Source organism: Mesoplodon mirus, assembly GCF_964341445.2.
Source record: "Mesoplodon mirus genome assembly, chromosome: 2".
Taxonomy (NCBI): domain Eukaryota; kingdom Metazoa; phylum Chordata; class Mammalia; order Artiodactyla; family Ziphiidae; genus Mesoplodon; species Mesoplodon mirus.
In genome coordinates this window covers 154310217-154331961 of record NC_138977.1, presented here as the reverse complement: position 1 = coordinate 154331961, position 21745 = coordinate 154310217, and the positions used below count along the sequence as shown (strand labels likewise).

The window sequence follows — 21745 nt, the reverse complement described above, 5'->3', positions numbered from 1 at the left end:
GATCCGTTTTTACCCACCTCCTAGAGAAATGGAAATAAAAACAAAAATAAACAAATGGGACCTAACGGAACTTAAAAGCTTTTGCACAGAAAAGGAAAACATAAACAAGGCAAGGAGTCAAGCTGCAGAATGGGAGAAAATATTTGCAAATGAAGCAACTGACAGGGAATTAATCTCCAAAATTTACAAGCAACACATGCAGTTCAATATCAAAAAAAACAAACAACCCAATCCCAAAATGGGCAGAAGACCTAAATAGACATTTCTCCAAAGAAGATATTCAGATTGCCAACAAACACTTGAAAGGATGCTCAACATCACTAATCATTAGAGAAATGAAAATCAAAAGTACAGTGAGGTGTCACCTACACCAATCAGAATGGCCATCATCAAAAAATCTACAGTAAATGCTGGAGAGGGTGTGGAGAAAAGGGAACCCTCTTGCACTGTTGGTGGGAATGTAAATTGATACAGCCACTATGGAGAACAACAGTATGGAGGTTCCTTAAAAGACTAAAAGTAGAGCTACCATATGACCCAGCAATCCCACTACTGGGCATATACACTGAGAAAACCATAATTCAAAAAGAGTCATGTACCACAATGCTCATTGCAGCACTATTTACAATAGTCAGGACATGGAAGCAACCTAAGTGTCCATCGACAGATGAATGGATAAAGATGTGGCACATATACACAGTGGAATATTATTCAGCCATAAAAAGGAACGAAAGTGAGTTATTTGTAGTGAGGTGGATGGACCTAGAGTCTGTCATACAGAGTGAAGTAAGTCAGAAAGAGAAAAATAGATACCGTATAGTAAAACATATATATATATATATATATATATATATATATATATATATATATATACATATATAATCTAAAAAAAAAAAAAAGTTTCTGAAGAACCTAGGGGCAGGACACGAATAAAGATGCAGACATAGAGTATGGACTTGAGGACACGGGGAGGGGGAAGGGTAAGCTGGGATGAAATGAGAGAGTGGCATTGACATATATACACTACCAAATGTAAAATAGATAGCTAGTGGGAAGCAGCTGCATAGAACAGGGAGATCAGCTTGGTGCTTTTTGACCACCTAGAGGGGTGGGATAGGGAAGGGGGGAGGAGACACAAGGGGGAGGAGATATGGGGATATATGTATATGTATAGCTGATTCACTTTGTTATACAGCAGAAACTAACACACCATTGTAAAGCAGTTATATTCCAATAAAGATGTTAACAAAAAAAGAAAATACACATCAGGACACGAGGTCACACGTTACAATCTTCCTGTACTTGTGAAACCACAGGACCACAGAGGCTCATGGCGAGAAGGAAGTTGGAGGGATTTACTTCATACAGATTCTATGCCATGGATTGCTCATCAGAAGCAAGGCAATTTACCTTCTCTGACTACATTTGTGATTTACATTAAATTTATGGAATGGAGGCATGGGCAATTACCATTAAACTCGCCACATTAAGTCTTGATATTTTAAACAATTTCTTATTTGTTGAGATAAATATTTTTCATTGAACACAGAATTTGGGAAATAAAATGTTCTAAAAATAACTTTATAGAAACATTCAGATTTCAGTTTATGGAAAAGAAATGGAAGGAAAAATATGCAAAAAATTAAATGATGCTAAAAATAGAGGAGTATGGTCACTGCAAGTTACAATTGTCAATAATTGGATACTATATCTAAATAAATATAAAATTGATCAATCCATTTAATCATAATAATGCCACTGTTCATCCATTTTCTCCAGATGCAAGAAAGATAGAGGTAGACTCATCCACCAGAGGACAGACAGCAGATGCAAGAAGAACTACAATGCTGCAGCTTGTGGAACAAAAACCACATTCACAGAAAGATAGACAGGAGGAAAAGGCAGAGGGCTATGTACCAGGTGAAGGAACAGGATAAAACCCCAGAAAAACAACTAAATTTAGTGGAGATAGGAAAGCTTCCTGAAAAAGAACTCAGAATAATGATAGTGAGGGTGATCCAGGACCTCAGAAAAAGAATGTAGGAAAAGATAGAGAAGTTGCAAGAAATATTTAACAAAGACCTAGAAGAATTAAAGAACAAACACTTAGAAGAATTAAAGAACAAAAAAAAGAGATGAACAATACAATGACTGAAATGAAAAATTCACTGGAAGGAATCAATAGCAGAATAACTGAGGCAGAAAAATGGATAAGTGATCTGGAAGACAGAATGGTGGAATTCACTGCCACAGAACAGAATAAAGGAAAAAGAATGAAGAGAAATGAAGACAGCCTAAGAGACCTCTGGGACAACATTAAACACAACAACATTCGCATTATAGGGGTCCCAGAAGGAGAAGAGAGAAAGCACCCAAGAAAATATCTGAAGAGATTATAGTCGAAAACTTCCCTAACATGGGAAAGAAAATAGCCACCCAAGTCCAGGAAGCACAGAGGTTTATCCCAGGCAGGATAAACCAAAGGAGAAACATGCTGAGACACATAGTAATCAAATTGACAAAAATTAAAGACAAAGAAAAATTAATGAAGACAACAAGGGAAAAACAACAAATAACATACAAGGGAACTCCCATAAGGTTAACAGCTGACTTCTCAACAGAAACTCTACAAGCCAGAAGGGAGTGGCATCAGATATTTAAAGTGATGAAAGAGAAGAACCTACAACCAAGATTACTCTACCCAGCAAGGATCTCATTCAGATTCAACAGAGAAATCAAAAGCTTTACAGACAAGTGAAAGCTAAGAGAATTCAGCAGCACCAAACCACCTTTACAACAAATGCTAAAGGAACCTCTCTAAGTGGGAAACACAAGAGAAGAAAAGGACCTACAAAAACAAACCCATAACAATTAAGAAAATGGTAATAGGAACATACATACCGATAATTACCTTAAATGTGAATGGATTAAAGGCTCCAACCAAAAGACACAGGCTTGCTGAATGGATACAAAAACAAGACCCATATATATGCTGTCTACAAGAGACTCACTTCAGACCTGGGGACACATACAGACTGAAAGTGAGGGGATGGAAAAAGATATTCCATGCAAACGGAAATCAAAAGAAAGCTGGAGTAGCAATACTCATATCAGATAAAATAGACCTTAAAATGAAGTATGTTACAAGAGACAAGGAAGGACACTACATAATGATCTAGGGATCAATCCAGAAAGAAGATATAACAATTATAAATATATATGCACCCAACATAGGAGTACCTCAATACATAAGGCAACTGCTAACAGCTATAAAAGAGAAAATTGACAGTAACACAATAATAGTGGGGTACTTTAACACCTCACGTACACCAATGGACATATCATCCAAACAGAAAATTAATAAGGAAACAGAAATTAAGGAAACACTCCCATTTATCACTGCAGCATAAAGAATAAAATACCTAGGAATAAACCTACCTAGGGAGACAAAAGACCTGTATGCAGAAAACTATAAGACACTGGTGAAAGAAATTAAAGATGATAGAAACAGATGGAGAGATATACCATGTTCTTATATTGGAAGAATCAATATTGTGAAAATGACTATATTGCCAAAAACCATTTATAGATCCAATGCAATATCTATGAAATTACCAATCGTGTTTTTTACAGAACTAGAACAAAAAATCTTAAAATTTGTAGAGACACAAAAGACCCCAAATAGCCAAAGCAGTCTTGAGGGAAAAAAATGGTGCTGGAGGAATCAGACTCCCTGACTTCAGACTATACTACAAAGCTACAGTAATCAAGACAATATGGTACTGGCACAAAAACAGAAATATAAATCAATGGAACAGGATAGAAATCCCAGAGATAAACCCATGCACCTATGGTCAACTAATCTATGACAAAAGAGGCAAGGATATACAATGGAGATAAGACAGTCTATGCAATAAGTGGTGCTGGGAAAACTGGACAGCTACATGTAAAAGAATGAACTTAGAACACTCCTAACACCATACACAAAAATAAACTCAAAATGGATTAGAGACCTAAATGTAAGACTGGGCACTATAAAACTCTTAGAGGAAAACATAGGAGGAACATTCTTTGATATAAATCACAGCAAGATCTTTTTTGATCCACCTCCTAGAGTAATGGAAATAAAAACAAAAATAAACAAATGATACCTAATGAAACTTAAAAGCTTTTGAACAGCAAAGGAAACCATAGACAAGACCAAAAGACAACCCTCAGAATGGGAAAAAATATTTGCAAACAAATCAAAAGACAAAGGATTAATCTCCAAAATATATAAACAGCTCATGGAGCTCAATATTAAAAAAACAAACAACCCAATCCAAAAATGAGCAGAAGACCTAAATAGACATTTCTCCAAAGAAGACATACAGATGATCAAGAAGCACATGAAAAGCTGCTCAACATCACTAATTATTAGAGAAATGCAAAGCAAAACTCCAATGAGGTATCACCTCACACCAGTTAGAATGGGCATCATCAGAAAATCTACAAACAATGCTGGAGAGGGTGTGGAGAAAAGGGAACCCTCATGCACTGTTGGTGGGAATGTAAATTGATACATCCACTATGCAGAACAGTATGGAGGTTTCTTAAAAAACTAAAAATAGAGCTACCATATGACCCAGCCATCCCACTACTGGGCATATACCCAGAGAAAACCATAATTCAAAAAGAGACAGGCACTCCAATGTTCGTTGCAGCACTATTTACAATAGCCAGGTCATGGAAGCAACCTAAATGCCCATCGACAAATGAATGGATAAAGAATATGTGGTATATATATACAAGGGAATATTACTCAGCCATAAAAAGGAATGAAAGTGGGTCATTTGTAGAGATGTGAATGGATCTAGAGACTGTCATACAGAGTGAAGTAAGTTAGAAAGAGAAAAACATATGTCGTATATGAATGCATACATGTGGAACCTAGAAAAATGGTATAGATGAACCAGTTTGCAGGGCAGAAATAGAGACACAGAGGTAGAGAACTAACTTATGGATACTAAGGTGGGACAGTGGGGGGGGGTAGTGCTTGTGGTGTGATGAATTGGGAGATTGGGATTGACATATATACACTAATATGTATAAAATGGATAACTAATAAGAACCTGCTGTATAACAACAACAACAAAAGAAATATAATGGAAATATTTTATCAAACCACCTACTCTGAAGGAAAATTTGATGAAAAGCAAATACAATACCTTGAAAATCATATATGGGGGTTTAGAAATTGGAGGCTTAAGAGGATTTCATTACAAGGTATTCCACCCCTAAGGGCTCCCATGATATGGGGTCCCAAGTACTTAAGGTAAGACTCCATTGTATTAGTAAAGGTAGCACAATGAATATATATATTTTTTCTCTTTTTCACAATCAATGGTTTTTTATCTTATCAAATGTGAGCAACTTAACTCGAGTTATCTTTTAGTCGGTATAAAAAAAGTGTGGATATATGTATATGTATAACTGATTCACTTCGCTGTACAGCAGAAACTAACACAACATTGTAAATCAACTATACTCCAATAAAAATTTAAAGACAAAACAAAAATAACACACAAAAGAACACGAAAGAAAACCTCATAATTACATATACCTTATTTCTTGTATCTGATGCAATTTGCTAAACACATTATAACTTCTTTAAAATGCATCTGAGATGCTGTAGTATTAATGCTTATTGTATAGATTAGCCATTTTACATTTTTTGGTCATGCTTTTATTATGTGTAATTATTTATATCAAGAAATATAATTTGATATTGAATCACTATGTTGTACCCCTGAAACTAATATAATATTGTAAATCATCTATATTTCAATAAGAAAAAGAAATACAATTTGACCCATGGCTAGCCAAACCTGTGCAACAATGAGCCATATTATAATATACTCACAATTTCAAGGAAGAAGGATAACGTGGTAAGCAGAAAGCATTTACAGTCAGACATATCTAACTGAATTCCAACTTTGCAAACCCTCTTTAGCTGTACAGCCATTGATAATTAACCTCTATGAGCCTCAGTTTCCTTGTTGACAATGGTAATGTTTAGAGACATTAATAGGAATGGGGATGGTAACATCAGAGACAAAATAAATGTATGTAAAGTGCCTAGAATATTGCCTGCCATACACAGGGGCTTAAAATATATTAGTCCTCTTTTTTAGTACATAATAAGAAAAGGAAAAAACAATTGAAATGTTCTAGGTGGAGAACCTGCACTAATAGATGGCCCTCTGAAAGCAAGAGCCATATGGGTGTCTAAACTTGTGAAGGACCAAACAGGAAATACTAGAATCCTCAATATCATCATAAGGCAGAAATGAGATGTAACTGCCTCTTGGCCTGCCTAATACCTACCTCCACAAAAAGAAGCCTTGAACACTCTATTCTAGATGTAATCTCCAGAGTTTCCTTTGGGTAGTAGTGGTTTGTTTTTAGTTTTAATGACAGAGTCTTAAATATGAAGCCAAAGAATAAGGCTCCTAGACCTGGGGCATGCCATCTGCCTAGCATTAAGCAAGAGCTGAAAGCCAGTTACAGAAGCAAAGTCATTTCTAACATGATTTATGTTCTGTCCTTGAACGTGGCAGGAAGACTGCAAAAGATATTTGGAAGCCAATGCTTCCTGTGAATAAAGTAAACGAGTATATGCTAAGCCCCTCTCCCTGGACCATGCTGGCCTGTTAGAGAAGTTGCCAATGCAGAGTCTGTGAACCCTGGAGCAAACCGACTATTCGGGATGAGAAAATATCTCCAGGGCAATGATCATTGCTACCGTAAACGTACAGAGCACAGTACGGCACCGGGGTCAGACGACAGATATCCAGGATATTACTCAAAAACACATCTAGCTCAAAGCTGACAAGATAATCTGTTCCTGTGAGTACAAAGCAGGCTGGAATGCTGCAGCCATGACCTACACAAGGAAAGAAAAAAGAAAGTGCAACTCTCCAAGGGCTCCAACTCAAGCTCTTTATGCAGGCAAAACTCCAAGGGACTTCAAAGGGAGTGTTGCTTATGGAAAGAGCACTGAACCAAGCCCACCGGGGGTATCACTTCCATGATCATGTTGCCATCTACATTTCGTGAACTGGCAAATGCAAATATTTCAGATACAAGCTTAAACGGATGAAAAAAAGAAGTGTGAAAGAGCTTGAGGGTTTGCTCGCAAAGAAACCTCAGAATTTCAGGAAAAGCATTTAATATTAGGAGCTTCATAAGTTATTCCAAAATTCCCAAGGCAGTAATTGGTTTGTGATCATATCAGTAATAAAATATTTTTTTAATTGACACATATTGCACTCCTACATATCACATGATCACAAAACAGTATACTTAAAAAATAATGTCCCACAGTTAAATACTCTTAAAAAGATCAGCAACATTTTTCTAATTGAAATATAGAGTATACTTTGATGTTTTAACAGTTTTAACATACGTGATTTGATTAACGTAGAGGAGCCAGAATGCAGCAAATATACTTACAGGAGGACCTATGGTGGGGGGAGAGTAGAGAGAATAAGAAAAAGGGAGAGACAAATTAGTGAATATACAAATAGTAAGATTTAATAAAAGATTAGAACATCATAATAATCATCAGCACAATACAAGAGACATAGAAATCACTTAAGAATTTAGTGCCTCTCAGTCATTTTTTAGATCATGAACCTATTATGAGACCATATCAGAAAAATGCATTTACATCTATGTACACACAAAATTTTATGGAAAATTTCAAAGAATATTCCCTGAGGACTATTTATGAATTACTCAGAAGTTCATATATTTTAAGAAAAGACTGTCTAATTTATACACATAAAAATTTAGATAAAATATGAATTAGGAGGAGAGTTAGTCATTTATGATAGACCAGTTGTAGACGATTGATATATAAATTTCTTGAGTTTGGTAAAATGGCTAAATCAGAAAGTTACCTGCTATTTGTTCTAAGAATGTTTATCATTCAGTAGTATTGTCAATATATAAAAGACTAAGTCTTGATGTTTATATAAGTTTCTTTAAAACTATGTATTCTCATCAAAACACAAGCAAAGTCTAAGAAAATTTCAATATTTCGCACACCATATGTTCAATTAAAGCACCAGTTCTCAGTAGCCAAGAAGTTGGTAATTGATTTTTATATTTTCTGTAAAACTGCATAAGTACAAAATTTTCACTTTTTTTTTCTTAATCCTCTTTCTTTCTTTTGACACAAAGATCAATTCAGTGATTATTTGGGTCCACCAATGTTTTATCATTTCTTTTTCCTCAAAAACATTTATAAAGCATCTTCTATTATAAAACTTTGCACTCAATGAAAGGGATACCTATACAATTTTCCAGTTACTTAGAGTGAATGAGGTTTAAAAATAACTTTTGATAATTCTCTTAAAGGAATTAAGCAGCTATGTTTTCATAAAAACCTTTTTACTTTGACATCATATTTCCAAAAGGGAGAGGAAATGAGACAAAAAAAATCAATCTGTCATCTGCTCTTTTTGATAGATTAGTATTTCTATTTTTTAACCCTTAGTAGATTGTTTTTAATATTAATAAATACTTTAGAAAACGCTGGAAAATAGCATTTCTTAGTACACTAAAATCAAACCTTAAATTACCTTCCTCTTATCTTGCAAGGAAGAATTGATGTCCTGTTAAGATTTCACATTTACATTTACATTTTTGGAGTCTTAGACTTTATAAAACTAGTAAAACCGTAAGTGAACACACTCATTTGAATATATTGCTTTCAGAAAAAAATAGTTTTTATTTGACTTTGCATATAGGGATTTGGCCTGAAAGCAAAAAACAAAACAAAACAAAAATCACTAAAATGGGTGTCGGGACAACTGGTTGTGCTTCTAGTCCTGCTCATAAAAAATTGCATGGCCTTGGCTGAACCACCTAACTGCTCTGGGCCGCCATTTCCTCAACTATAAAATGAAAACTCTGGATTGATTACTAAGGTTCCTGTCATCACTAAAATTCTGTGGTTATACAAGAGGAATAAAAATTCTTAAATTGTGAAAAGAATGAGAGTTAAAGCATGACAAAATTTTACCAGTTGGATAAAATAATAATCAGCTTTCCAGGACATGTGCCCCAGTGTCCCAAGGCAGATGTTTCTGCAGAGAGTGTGCATTGACTGACGACCTATGTAGGTGGAAAGATGGGTGATGCTGTCATACTGCATGTGGCTAAGAAACCCTCTGATGCTGTACACTGAAAGGGCAGATTTAACTTGACACAGTAAATAAGCCAAAATTGGGTGTCAGGGGTTAGTAAACTGTAATTAATAATATTTTGCAAACTTCTCCTTCCTACTGTTTGAAGGAAATAAGAAGATAAAAAAAAAATTCTATGTGTAGCAGAGAAGATATAAACATCTCACAAACACACACACACACCCCCACATGCGCACATGCACACAACACCCAACAGAACAATATAATTACTAATTAGGAGGAGCAGATGTGGGAACCTAGCCAGAACATGAATGACACAGAACAGCTGAAAGAGAGACTTACCAGATTCTCCTCTTCGGCCCCTTTTACCTCGTTTCCCCGGAGGGCCTGAAATAAAAAGAACAATTTTTGGAATTTTTGGTTCCAAAATGGCTAGTAAATGATTTCTATATATCTTGTCACTGTTTTTAACTAACATGAAAAGGACCAGAGATTTGTAAAGGCCAACTGTGTCTCTGGCATTTCAGCATAACTGTTAAGCTTCACTTAATTATAAAAGCTGTCCTAGATCTCTAACCAACTAGTGTTACTTAGAAACACTAAAGATTCAGAATTTTTGTTCATCCTGCCTGGGTATCATCAATAAGAAAGGGTTCGCTAAGCAAACTGGTGGTGTTGAGTTTTCATGTTTCTTAGGAAAATTTCTTCTCTGAAAGTTTCAGCATATTAATAATTAAAAGTACTAAGTACAAATGATTACAGTTTCTCTTCAGTCAGTTTCCTCATGCTTCTCTTGAAAATATTTAGTTGGCAGATAATTAAAAGTATATATTAATAATGTAAATAATCTTTACAAATATTTCTATTTTATTAAATGTGAATTTTCATTTATTGGAATTTCTCTAATTAAGAACCAGCTGAGTTAAATCACAACTCTTTTAATTGGAAAGTGTTTAGGTAGTAAGTATTGGTCTCATTTTTCTAAGGGACTAGCTCATTATTGTCATTCAATAAATGTTTAGTCTTTATGGTGATTCCATTTTAAAAGTGAAGAAATAACCTTTTTTTTCAGTGAGTTCCCTATGAAGACCACCAAGCCAGTATGTGTCAGACTTGCACAAGTTTCTAGACTTTCATGGTTTTCAAGCCATTATTCTCAACTATATAATTTGTGCCCTCATTTCCTTGGTTAGGAATAGCTCCCACTGAATTATGATCCCAGCAAATAGAAGAGAATAATTAGCCCACAGTGAGAATTGAGGTCTTAAAGTATTTGCTGGGAGAAAGAGGCCAAGGAAAATACAGAACTGCTTGGTTTTGAAGAATGAGTTGCAAAGTTGGACTAATGTTTTCTAAACTCTAGAAAGTTCAAGGCACAGGCCTTGGCACCCAGTTGACTCTTAATGTGATCCTGAGCTACTGACTTCCATATGGAAACACTATCACGAGAAATAAAAACATCAGTAGGTCAGGTTACTTTCCCTGCAAGCCCTTACACAGAGTAAGTCTGGCCATCTGTGTTTTGTAAGAGGTTAAAAACAATCAAGCAATAAAATCAATTGAAAATATTAGGAGAAGTGGCTTTGTAGCAGAATCTAAAATTGTCATTCGAAATTTCAGGTTTCTTTCTGTGTTCTGAAATAAAGAGAGATTTTCATCACACTCAAGTTATCCTTGGCCAGACTGAGAGCAGAAGGAGAATCATATAAATAGGTAAATAAACCCAGTGGAATCCTAATAGGTATGAAAAATATACATTTATACACATGCTCAAACATACACAGACACAGATATATATTGACAAATTCTGATATATAATATACAACATCTTTTGGATTAGGAATCAGATTTTCTTATATTACAAAATTACTTTAAGAAGTGTTTAGCAACTACTAGATACTTATGATGTCTGTGGTCTGCACAGTAGGGACTATATGTCATGTATAAGATGTATATCTGCTCTGAAGAAGCAAAGAAGTTGAAAAGACTAAAATAACACACATGAAAAATTCGTTAGTAGTATATGTTGTGAAGGCGGCACAATAACTTTGTGCTCTGACTTGTTCCTTCTACTCTAAACACATGGTCAATTATAAAAAGAGAAAAACATTTAAAAGTATTTGCATTCAAAAAAGACATGGGCATGTCCACAGGCCAGAAATGAACCAGAACTGGAAAGTGGAGAGCAGGGATAAACCATGAGCTTGCCTGGCTCTGGTTCTAGAAGTAGAAATGGTGGCTATGGGTTTTATCCCTGAAGAGTAAATACTCAAAAGTTCTCTCATCAGATTCAGACTCACTTCTTAAAGCTGGAGGCTTATAAATACTAAAGAGAAGCTTTAAAAAAATCTAGATCTCTGGCTTATAAGGCTGGGGAATATAGATATAACCTCTCAATCAGAAAATGAAGTAAGCATCTGCTGGTTTGATGCCTGATTCTGTGATATTCCAAACATAAATTTGTGACAGGAGTCTTGAAATGTCATTTTAAGACAACTCTGGTCTAGAAAGCTGGGAGGTCAGGTAAAGATGGACATAAAATGATTAGGCAAGAAAAGGTGAGTATAGAGGAAAGAAAGGCAGACACACACAGAGAGAAAACTACACACACACACACACACACACTAAAAAACCTGCTACTCACAATAAGTATAGAAGTCAAAGTTCCAAAACATATGAAGAAATCTAGTGCTAAGAAAGGTAGCACTAAATAATAAGATCATGAATTCTTCCTAGGTAAAATTAATTAATTTTAAGAAACCATCAGATGAAGATTAGTATGTTAATTATGCTTTAAGAGATAAATGAAGAAGTAATACCCATTAAAGAGCAAGGGATTTTGAATGTAAACAAGGGAAAAAAAGAACAAGTGGATATGAAAGAGAACCCTTTAGAAATCTTGAAAATGTCATTAAAATTTAAAAAAGAGATAAATCAGTTAAATGCTAGCCTGGATATGGTTGAAGAAGGAACAGACATGGAAGATGTAGAATGCAGCCCAGAGAGACAGATCCAGTATCTATCTATGTATTTGACTATCCACCATAGTCTGAATGTACATGTCCCACAAGTTCACAGGTTGAAATTCTAACTCCCAAAGATGATAATTTTGGGAGTGGGGTCTCTGGGAGTTGCTTAAATCATGAATCTGGAGCCCTCAAGAATTGGGCTTATAAAGAAGACCCCACAGAGACCCCTAGCCCCTTCCACTATGTGAGGACACAGTGAAAAGACACCAGCTATGAACCAGGAAGAGGGCCCTTACCTGAAGGTGACCATGCCGAAAACTTGATCTTAGATGTCCCAGCCTCCTGAACTGTGAGAAATAAATTTTTGTTGTTTATAAGCCACCCAGCCTGTGGTATTTCATTATAGCAGCCCAAACAGAATAAGACTCTACCTACTACCTACCTACTTATCTATCTATCTATCTATCCATCTATCTATCTATCATCTGTCTGTCTATGTATCTATGTATCTATCTATCCATCTATGTTAAGAAGAAAATTTTTACTTATAAAAGAACTCAAAAGAAATGATAGAGAAGACTTTGTTTAAGAGATAATAGATGAGAATATTCCAGAATTGAACTTAGGAGACTTAAGATTGAACTTATACTCCAAGTGGCAAGTAAAAATAAATCACACTTAAACACAAAAGAGAAACTTAGAAATATTCAAGGATAAAGAGAAAATGTTAAGAACTACCAGAGGGAAGATTACAATGGAAGATACCTAACTGACTGCTGTCTCATCCACAACAAAGGAGCCAGAGGGCCCAGAACTGATTTTTATGAAAAGCCTTAGAAGCCTATAATTATGTTTGTTTATTGGAATTAGTTTGTCACTTTCCTCCTGAAGAATATTCCTTTTAAATAGTAGAATCTATCAAGTAAAAACAATAGATTACATAAATGTTTAAAAATAATTTAAAATAAACTTTAAAAAATTTTTTAAGGTATCAGATTATAAAAAATGATCAGAGAAGCAATGATATTTTTGAAGAAACCAAGAAACAAAGTTAAAGGGATTCCCTGGTGGTCCAGTGGTTAGGACTCAGTCCTTCCACTGCCATTGGCCCAGGTTCGATCCTGGTTGGGGAACTAAGATCCCGTAAGCCACGCCAAAAAAAAAAAAAAAAAGGAACATGTCTGCCTTAAATATTCAATTTAAGAAATGAATCAAATGCTGTGGGAAATTTGCTCGTTATATTGAGAGTTGAGAAAAAATAAAATCTAAGGAAACTGAAAAGATACTTGGTAAGACAGATATCTATTGAATATGACAAGGTTTTCCAAAGAATTTCATAATATTTGAGAGAAAAAATTAAGCTAAACTAAGTTATGAGATGAGAATCCAAACCCTATTGGATTTACAAAGAAAATACTTGATTTGAGAAGAGCATGTTATAATTGCTATAAGAAACAGAAGACTGAAGTGAGCATTATATTGAGCTTGTGAACTAATAAATTATACAAAACTCACAGAAACACATAAAGATCTTGCTCACAAAGAAAATAAATAGAAGTTTTGAAAAAGTCTACTGTGCAGATGAGATAATTTGATATCACTCCTGAATTTAAAGGTAAAAATAATTTAAAAATTATATACATGAGATGAATTTGACAATGGGCAGCTGGCGGATCACCAGAGTGAAAAAGAAGAAAAGATAAATGATAGATATTTCCCAGACAAAACCGATGTTAACAATAGCTAACAGTAGCTGAAAAAGATACTCCCATATGTACAATGAAATATTACTCAGCCATAAAAAGAAAGGAAATTGAGTTACCTGAAGTGAGGTGGATGGACCTAGAGTCTGTCATACAGAGTGAAGTAAGTCAGAAAGAGAAAAACAAATACCGTATACTAATGCATATATATGGAATCAAAAAAGAAAAAAAGGTACTGATGAACCTAGTTGCAGGGTAGGAATAAAGACGTAGACATAGAGAATGGATTTGAGGAAACAGGGTGGGAGGGGGAAGCTGGGGTGAAGTGAGAGTAGCATCGACATATATACACTACCGAATGTAAAATAGCTAGTGGGAAGCAGCAGCATAGCACAGGGAGAGCAACTCAGTGTTTTGTGATGACCTAGAGGGGTGGGATAAGGAGGATGGGAGGGAGGGGATATGGGGACATATGTATGCATATGGCTGATTCACTTTGCTGTACAACAGAAACTAACACAGTATTGTGAAGCAATTATACTCCAATAAAGATCTATTTTAAAAAAACGAAAGAAAGAAAAAGATAGTGCTCATTTCTATTCCAAACTGAGTGATGAAGTATCAGTCAGGCATGAGCTGTAAGAACAAATATAGAAGGTGGAACTTGACTTATTCACTGTATTTGGCCAGATGCTTGCAGCAGAAATTCTAAGTGAATTTTCTCAGCAGAAAGACATGACTCTGCAAAAGAAACTCATTCAAGAATATGAATGGGAAGAGAAAAAGCAGAAGCTATCAGCAACAGAGGAAGTGAAAACTTACAGAGAATTTATGAAATAAAGAATAAATTATAGAGGAGCTTCCAGATGGCGGAAGAGTAAGACACAGAGATCACCTTCCTCTCCACAAATACATCAGAAATGCATCTACACGTGGAACAACTCCTACAGAACACCTACTGAACACTGGCAGAAGACCTCAGACCTCCCCAAAGGCAAGAAACTCCCCATGTACCTGGGTAGGGCAAAAAAAAAAAAAAAAAAAGAAAAACAGAGACAAAAGAATAGGGATGGGACCTGCACCAGTGGGAGGGAGCTGTGAAGGAGGAAAGCTTTCCACACATTGGAAGCCCCTTCGGGGCCGGAGACAGCGGGTGGCGGAGGGGGGAAGCTTCAGAGCCGCGGAGGAGAGCACAGCAACAGGGCTGCGGAGAGCAAAGCGGAGAGATTCCCGCACAGAGGATCGGTGCTGACCAGCACTCACCAGCCCAAGAGGCGTGTCTGCTCACCCGCTGGGGCGGGCGGGAGCTGGGAGCTGAGGCTTGGGCTTCGGAGCTTAGATACCAGGGAGAGGACTGGGGTTGGCAGCATGAACACAGCCTGAAGGAGGCTAGTGCGCCACAGCTAGCTCAGAGGGAGTCCAGGAAAAAGTCTGGAGCTGCCGAAGAGGCAAGAGACTTTTTCTTGCCTCTTTGTTTCGCTGTGCACGAGGAGAGGGGATTAAGAGTGCCGCTTAAGTAGCTCCAGAGATGGGCGCGAGCCAGGGCTATCAGCGTGAACCCCAGAGATGGGCATGAGAAGCTAAGGCTGCTGCTGCCGCCACCAAGAAGCCTGTGTGCAAGCACAGGTCACTATGCACACCTACCCTCCCGGGAGCCTCTGTAGCCCACCACTGCCAGGGTCCCGTGATCCAGGGACAACTTCCCTGGGAGAACACACAGCGCGCCTCAGGCTGGTGCAATGTCACGCAGGTCTCTGCCGCCGCAGGCTCGCCCTGCATTCCATACCCCTCCCTCCCCCCTGCTTGAGTAAGTCAGAGCCCCCAAGTCAGCTGCTCCTTTAACCCCGTCTTGTCTGAGCGAGGAACAGACGCCCTCAGGCGACCTACACGCAGAAGCGGGGCCAAATCCAAAGCTGAACGCCGGGAGCTGTGTGAACAAAGAAGAGAAAGGGAAATCTCTCCAGCAGCCTCAGGAGCAGCGGATTAAATCTCCACAATCAACGTGATGTACCCTGCATCTGTGGAATACCTGAATAGACAACGAATCATCCCAAATTGAGGAGGTGGATTTGGGGAGCAAAGATAAATATATTTTTTCCCTTTTTCTCTTTTTGTGAGTGTGTACGTGTATGCTTCTGTGTCTGATTTTGTCTGTATAGCTTTGCTTTTACCATTTGCCTAGGGTTCTGTCCGTCTGTTTTTTTTTTTTTTTTACTTAAAAATTTTTTTTCTTAATAATTATTTTTTATTTTAATAACTACTTTATTTTATTTATTTTATTTCATTTTATCTCCTTTCTTTCTTTCCCTCCTCTTTCCTTCCTTCTTTCTTTCTTTCCTTCCTTCCTTCCTTCTATTTTTTCTCCCTTTTATTCTGACCCGTGTGGATGAAAGGCTCTTGGTGCTCCAGCCAGGCGTCAGAGATGTGCCTCTGAGGTGGGAGAGCCAACTTCAGGACACTGGTCCATAAGAGACATCCCAGCTCCACGTAATATCAAACAGCGAAAATCTCCCGGAGATCTCCATCTCAACGCCAAGACCCAGCTCCACTCAACGACCAGCAAGCTACAGTGCTGGACAACTTATGCCAAACAACTAGCAAGACAGGAAGGCAACCCCACCCATTAGCAGAGAGGCTGCCTAAAATCATAATAAGGCCACAGACACACCAAAACACACCACCAGACATGGACCTGCCCACCAGAAAGACAAGATCCAGCCTCATCCACCAGAACACAGGCACTAGTCCCCTCCAACAGGAAGCCTACACAACCAACTGAACCAACCTGAGCCACTGGGGACAGACACCAAAAACAACGGGAACTGCAAACCTGCAGCCTGCAAAAAGGAGACCCCAAAAACAGAAAGTTAAGCAAAATGAGAAGACAGAGAAATATGCAGCAGATGAAGGAACAAGATAAAAACCCACCAGACCTAACAAATGAAGAGGAAATAGGCAGTCTACCTGAAAAAGAATTCAGAATAATGATAGTAAAGATGATCCAAAATCTTGGAAATAGAATAGAGAAAATACAAGAAATGTTTAACAACGACCTAGAAGAACTAAAGAGCAAACAAACAATGATGAACAAACACAATAAATGAAATTAAAAATTCTCTACAAGGGATCATTAGCAGAATAACTGAGGCAGAAGAACAGATAAGTGACCTGGAAGATAAAATAGTGGAAATAACTACTGAACAGCAGAATGAAGAAAAAAGAATGAAAAGAACTGAGGACACTCTCAGAGACCTCTGGGACAACATTAAACACACCAACATTCGAATTATAGAGGTCCTAGAAGAAGAACCGGCAATGAAAGAGACTCAGAAAATATTTGAAGAGATTATAGCTGAAAACTTCCCTAATATGGGAAAGGAAATAGTTAATCAAGTCCAGGAAACACAGAGAGTCTGAGACAGGATAAATCCAAGGAGAAACATGCCCAGACACATATTAATCAAACTATCAAACTATCAAAAATTAAATACAAAGAAAAAATATTCAAAGCAGCAAGGGAAAAATAACAAATAACAAAGGGAATCCCCATAAGGTTAACAGCTGATCTTTCAGCAGAAACTCTGCAAGCCAGAAGGGAGTGGCAGGACATATTTAAAGTGATGAAGGAGAAAAACCTACAACCAAGATTACTCTACACAGCAAGGATCTCATTCAGATTTGATGGAGAAATTAAAACCTTTACAGACAAGCAAAAGCTAAGAGAATTCAGCACCACCAAACCAGCTTTACAACAAATGCTAAAGGAATTTGTTTAGGCAGGAAACACAAGAGAAAGGAAAAGACCTACAATAACAAACCCAAAACAATTCAGAAAATGGAAATAGGAGCATACATATCGATAATTACCTGAAATGTAAATGGATTAAATGCTCCAACCAAACGACATAGACTGGCTGAATGGAGACAAAAACAAGACCCATATATATGCTGTCTACAAGAGACCCACTTCAGACCTAGGGACACATACAGGCTGAAAGTGAGATGATGGAAAAAGATATTCCATGCAAATGGAAGCCAAAAGAAAGCTAGAGTAGCAATTCTCATATCAGACAAAATAGACTTTAAAATAAAGACTAGTACAAGAGACAAAGAAGGACATTACATAATGATCAAGGGATCAATCCAAGAAGATATAACAATTGTAAAGATTAATGCACCCAACATAGGAGCACCTCAAAAAATAAGGCAAATACTAACAGCCATTAAAGGGGAAATCGACAGTAACACAATCATAGTAGGGGGCTTTAACACCCCACTTTCACCAATGGACAGATCATCCAAAATGAAAATAAATAAGGAAACAAAAGCTTTAAATGATACATTAAACAAGATGGACTTAACTGATATTTATAGGATATTCCATCCAAAAACAACAGAATACACATTCTTCTCAAGTGCTCATGGAACATTCTCCAGGATAGATCATATCTTGGGTCACAAATCAAGCCTTGGTAAATTTAAGAAAATTGAAATCGTATCGAGTATCTTTTCCAACCACAACACTGTGAGACTAGATATCAATTACAGGAAGAAATCTGTAAAAAATACAAGCACATGGAGACTAAACAATACACTACTTAATAACCAAGAGATCACTGAAGAATTCAAAGAGGAAGTCAGAAAATACCTAGAAACAAATGACAATGAAAACACGACAACCCAAAACCTATGGGATGCAGCAAAAGCAGTTCTAAGAGGGAAGTTTATAGCAATACAATCCTACCTTAAGAAACAAGAAACATCTCAAATAAACAACCTAATCTTACACCTAAAGCAATTAGAGAATGAAGAGCAAAAAAACCCCAAAGTTAGCAGAAGGAAAGAAATCATAAAGATCAGATCAGAAATAAATGAAAAAGAAATGAAGGTAACGATAGCAAAGATCAATAAAACTAAAAGCTGGTTCTTTGAGAAGATAAACAAAATTGATGAACTATTATCCAGATTCATCAAGAAAAAAAGTGAGAAGACTCAAATTAACAGAATTAGAAATGAAAAGGGAGAAGTAACAACTGACACTGCAGAATTACAAAGGATAATCAGAGATTACTACAAGCAACTCTATGCCAATAAAATGGACAACCTGGAAGAAATGGACAAATTCTTTTTTTTTTTTTTTTTTTTTGCAGTACACGGGCCTCTCACTGTTGCGGCCTCCCCGTTGTGGAGCACAGGCTCCAGACGCACAGTCTCAGAGGCCATGGCTCACGGGCCTAGCCGTTCTGCAGCATGTGGGATCTTCCCAGACCGGGGCACAAACCCGTGTCCCCTGCATTGGCAGACGGACTCTCAACCACTGTGCAACCAGGGAAGCCTGACAAATTCTTAGAAATGCACAACCTTCTGAGACTGAACCAGGAAGAAATAGAAAATATGAACAGACCAATCACAAGCACTGAAATTGAAACTGTCATTAAAATTCTTCCAGCAGGGCTTCCCTGGTGGCACAGTGGTTGGGATTCCGCCTGCCAATGCAGGGGACACGGGTTCAAGCCCTGGTCAGGGAAGATCCCACATGCTGTGGAGCGGCTGGGCCCGTGAGCCATGGCCGCTGAGCCTGTGCATCTGGAATCTCTGCTCCACAACGGGAGAGGCCACAACAGTGAGAGGCCGGCATACCACACACACACACACACAAAATCTTCCAACAAACGAAAGCCCAGGATGAGACAGTTTCATAGGCAAATTCTCTCAAACATTTAGAGAAGAGCTAACACCAATCCTTCTCAAACTCTTCCAAAATATAGCAGAGGGAGGAACACTCCCAAACTCATTCTATGAGGACACCATCACCCTGATACCAACACCAGACAAAGATGTCACAAAGAAAGAAAACTACAGGCCAATATCACTGATGAACATAGATGCAAAACTCCATAACAAAATGCTAGCAAACAGAATCCAACAGCACATTAAAAGGATCATACACCATAATCAAGTGGGTTTTATCCCAGGACTGCAACGATTCTTAAATATATGCAAATCAATCAGTGTGATACACCATATTAACAAATTGAAGGAGAAAAACCATATGATCATCTCAATCGATGCAGAGAAAGCTTTTGACAAAATTCAACACCCATTTATGATAAAAACCCTCCAGAAAGTAGGCACAGAGGGAACTTTCCTCAACATAATAAAGGCCACATATGACAAACCCACAGCCAACATTGTCCTCGATGGTGAAAAACTGAAACCATTTCCACTAAGATCAGGAACAAGACAAGGATGTCTACTCTCACCACTATTATTCAACATAGTTTTGGAAGTTTTAGCCACAGCAATCAGGGAAGAGAAAGAAATAAAAGGAATCTAAATCAGAAAAGAAGAAGTAAAGCTGCCACTGTTTACAGATGACATGATACTATACATAGAGAATGCTAAAGATGCTACTAGAAAACTACTAGAGCTAATCAATGAATTTGGTAAAGTAGCAGGATACAAAATTAATGCACAGAAATCTCTAGCATTCCTATACACTAATGATGAAAAATCTGAAAGTGAAATTAAGAAAACACTCCCATTTACCACTGCAACAAAATTAATAAAATATCTATTAATAAACCTACCTCAGGAGACAAAAGACCTGTATGCAGAAAACTATAAGACACTGATGAAAGAAATTAAAGATGATACAAATAGATAGAGAGATATACCATGTTCTTGGATTGGAAGAATCAATATTGTGAAAATGACTATACTACCCAAAGAAATGTACTGATTCTATGCAATCCCTATCAAACTACCACTGGCATTTTTCACAGAACTAGAACAAAAAATTTCATAATTTGTATGGAAACGCAAAAGACACTGGATAGCCAAAGCAATCTTGAGAAAGAAAAATGGAGCTGGAGGAATCAGGTTCCCTGACTTCAGCCTATACTACAAAGCTACAGTAATCAAGACAGTATGGTACTGGCACAGAAACAGAAATATAGATCAGTGGAAGAGGATGGAAAGCCCAGAGATAAACCCACGCACATATGGTCACCTTATTTTTGATAAAGGAGGCAAGAATATACAGTGGAGAAAAGACAGCCTCTCCAATAAGTGGTGCTGGGATAACTGGACAGGTACATGTAAAAGTATGAAATTAGAACACTCCCTAGCACCATACCCAAAAATAAGCTCAAAATGGATTAAAGACCTAAATGTAAGCCCAGACACTATCAAACTCTTAGAGGAAAACGTAGGCAGAACACTCTATGACATAAATCATAGCAAGATTCTTTTTGACCCACCTCCTAGAGGAATGGAAATAAAAACAAAAATAAACAAATGGGACCTAATGAAACTTAAAAGCTTTTGCACAGCAAAGGAAACCATAAGCAAGACCAAAAGAAAACCCTCAGAATGGGAGAAAATATTTGCAAATGAAGCAACTGACAAAGGATTAATCTCCAAAATTTACAAGCAGCTCATGCAGCTCAATTCAAAAAAACAAACAACCGAATCCAAAAATGGGCAGAGGATCTAAATAGACATTTCTCCAAAGAAGATATACAGATTGCCAACAAACACATGAAAGAATGCTCAACATCATTAATCATTTGAGAAATGCAAATCAAAACTACAATGAGATATCATCTCACACCAGTCAGAATGGCCATCATCAAAAAATTTACAAACAATAAATGCTGGAGAGGGTGTGGAGAAAAGGGAACCCTCTTGCACTGGTGGTGGGAATGTAAATTGATACAGCCACTATGGAGAACAGTATGGAGGTTCTTTAGAAAACTAAAAATAGAACTACCATGTGACCCAGCAATCCCACTACTGGGCATATACCCTGAGAAAACCATAATTCAAAAAGAGTCATGTACCAAAATGTTCATTGCAGCTCTATTTACAATAGCCA

At 37.2% G+C, this 21745-nt stretch overlaps 1 protein-coding gene across 3 annotated transcripts in view; it reads right to left on the bottom strand.

The window, feature by feature from the left end:
• The window catches only part of COL25A1 (collagen type XXV alpha 1 chain), a gene marked incomplete at its 3' end in the record, with an annotated part of 474748 nt that overhangs the window by 207456 nt on the left and 245547 nt on the right, over positions 1–21745 (bottom strand). For all 3 annotated transcript variants that reach the window (XM_082635417.1, XM_082635416.1, XM_082635415.1), the window contains exons 3-4: positions 9537–9581; positions 7495–7502 (exon numbers count right to left, since the gene is read on the bottom strand). In XM_082635417.1, the coding sequence (XP_082491543.1) occupies positions 7495–7502; positions 9537–9581 (53 nt within the window). The remainder of the gene's footprint in view (positions 1–7494; positions 7503–9536; positions 9582–21745) is intronic.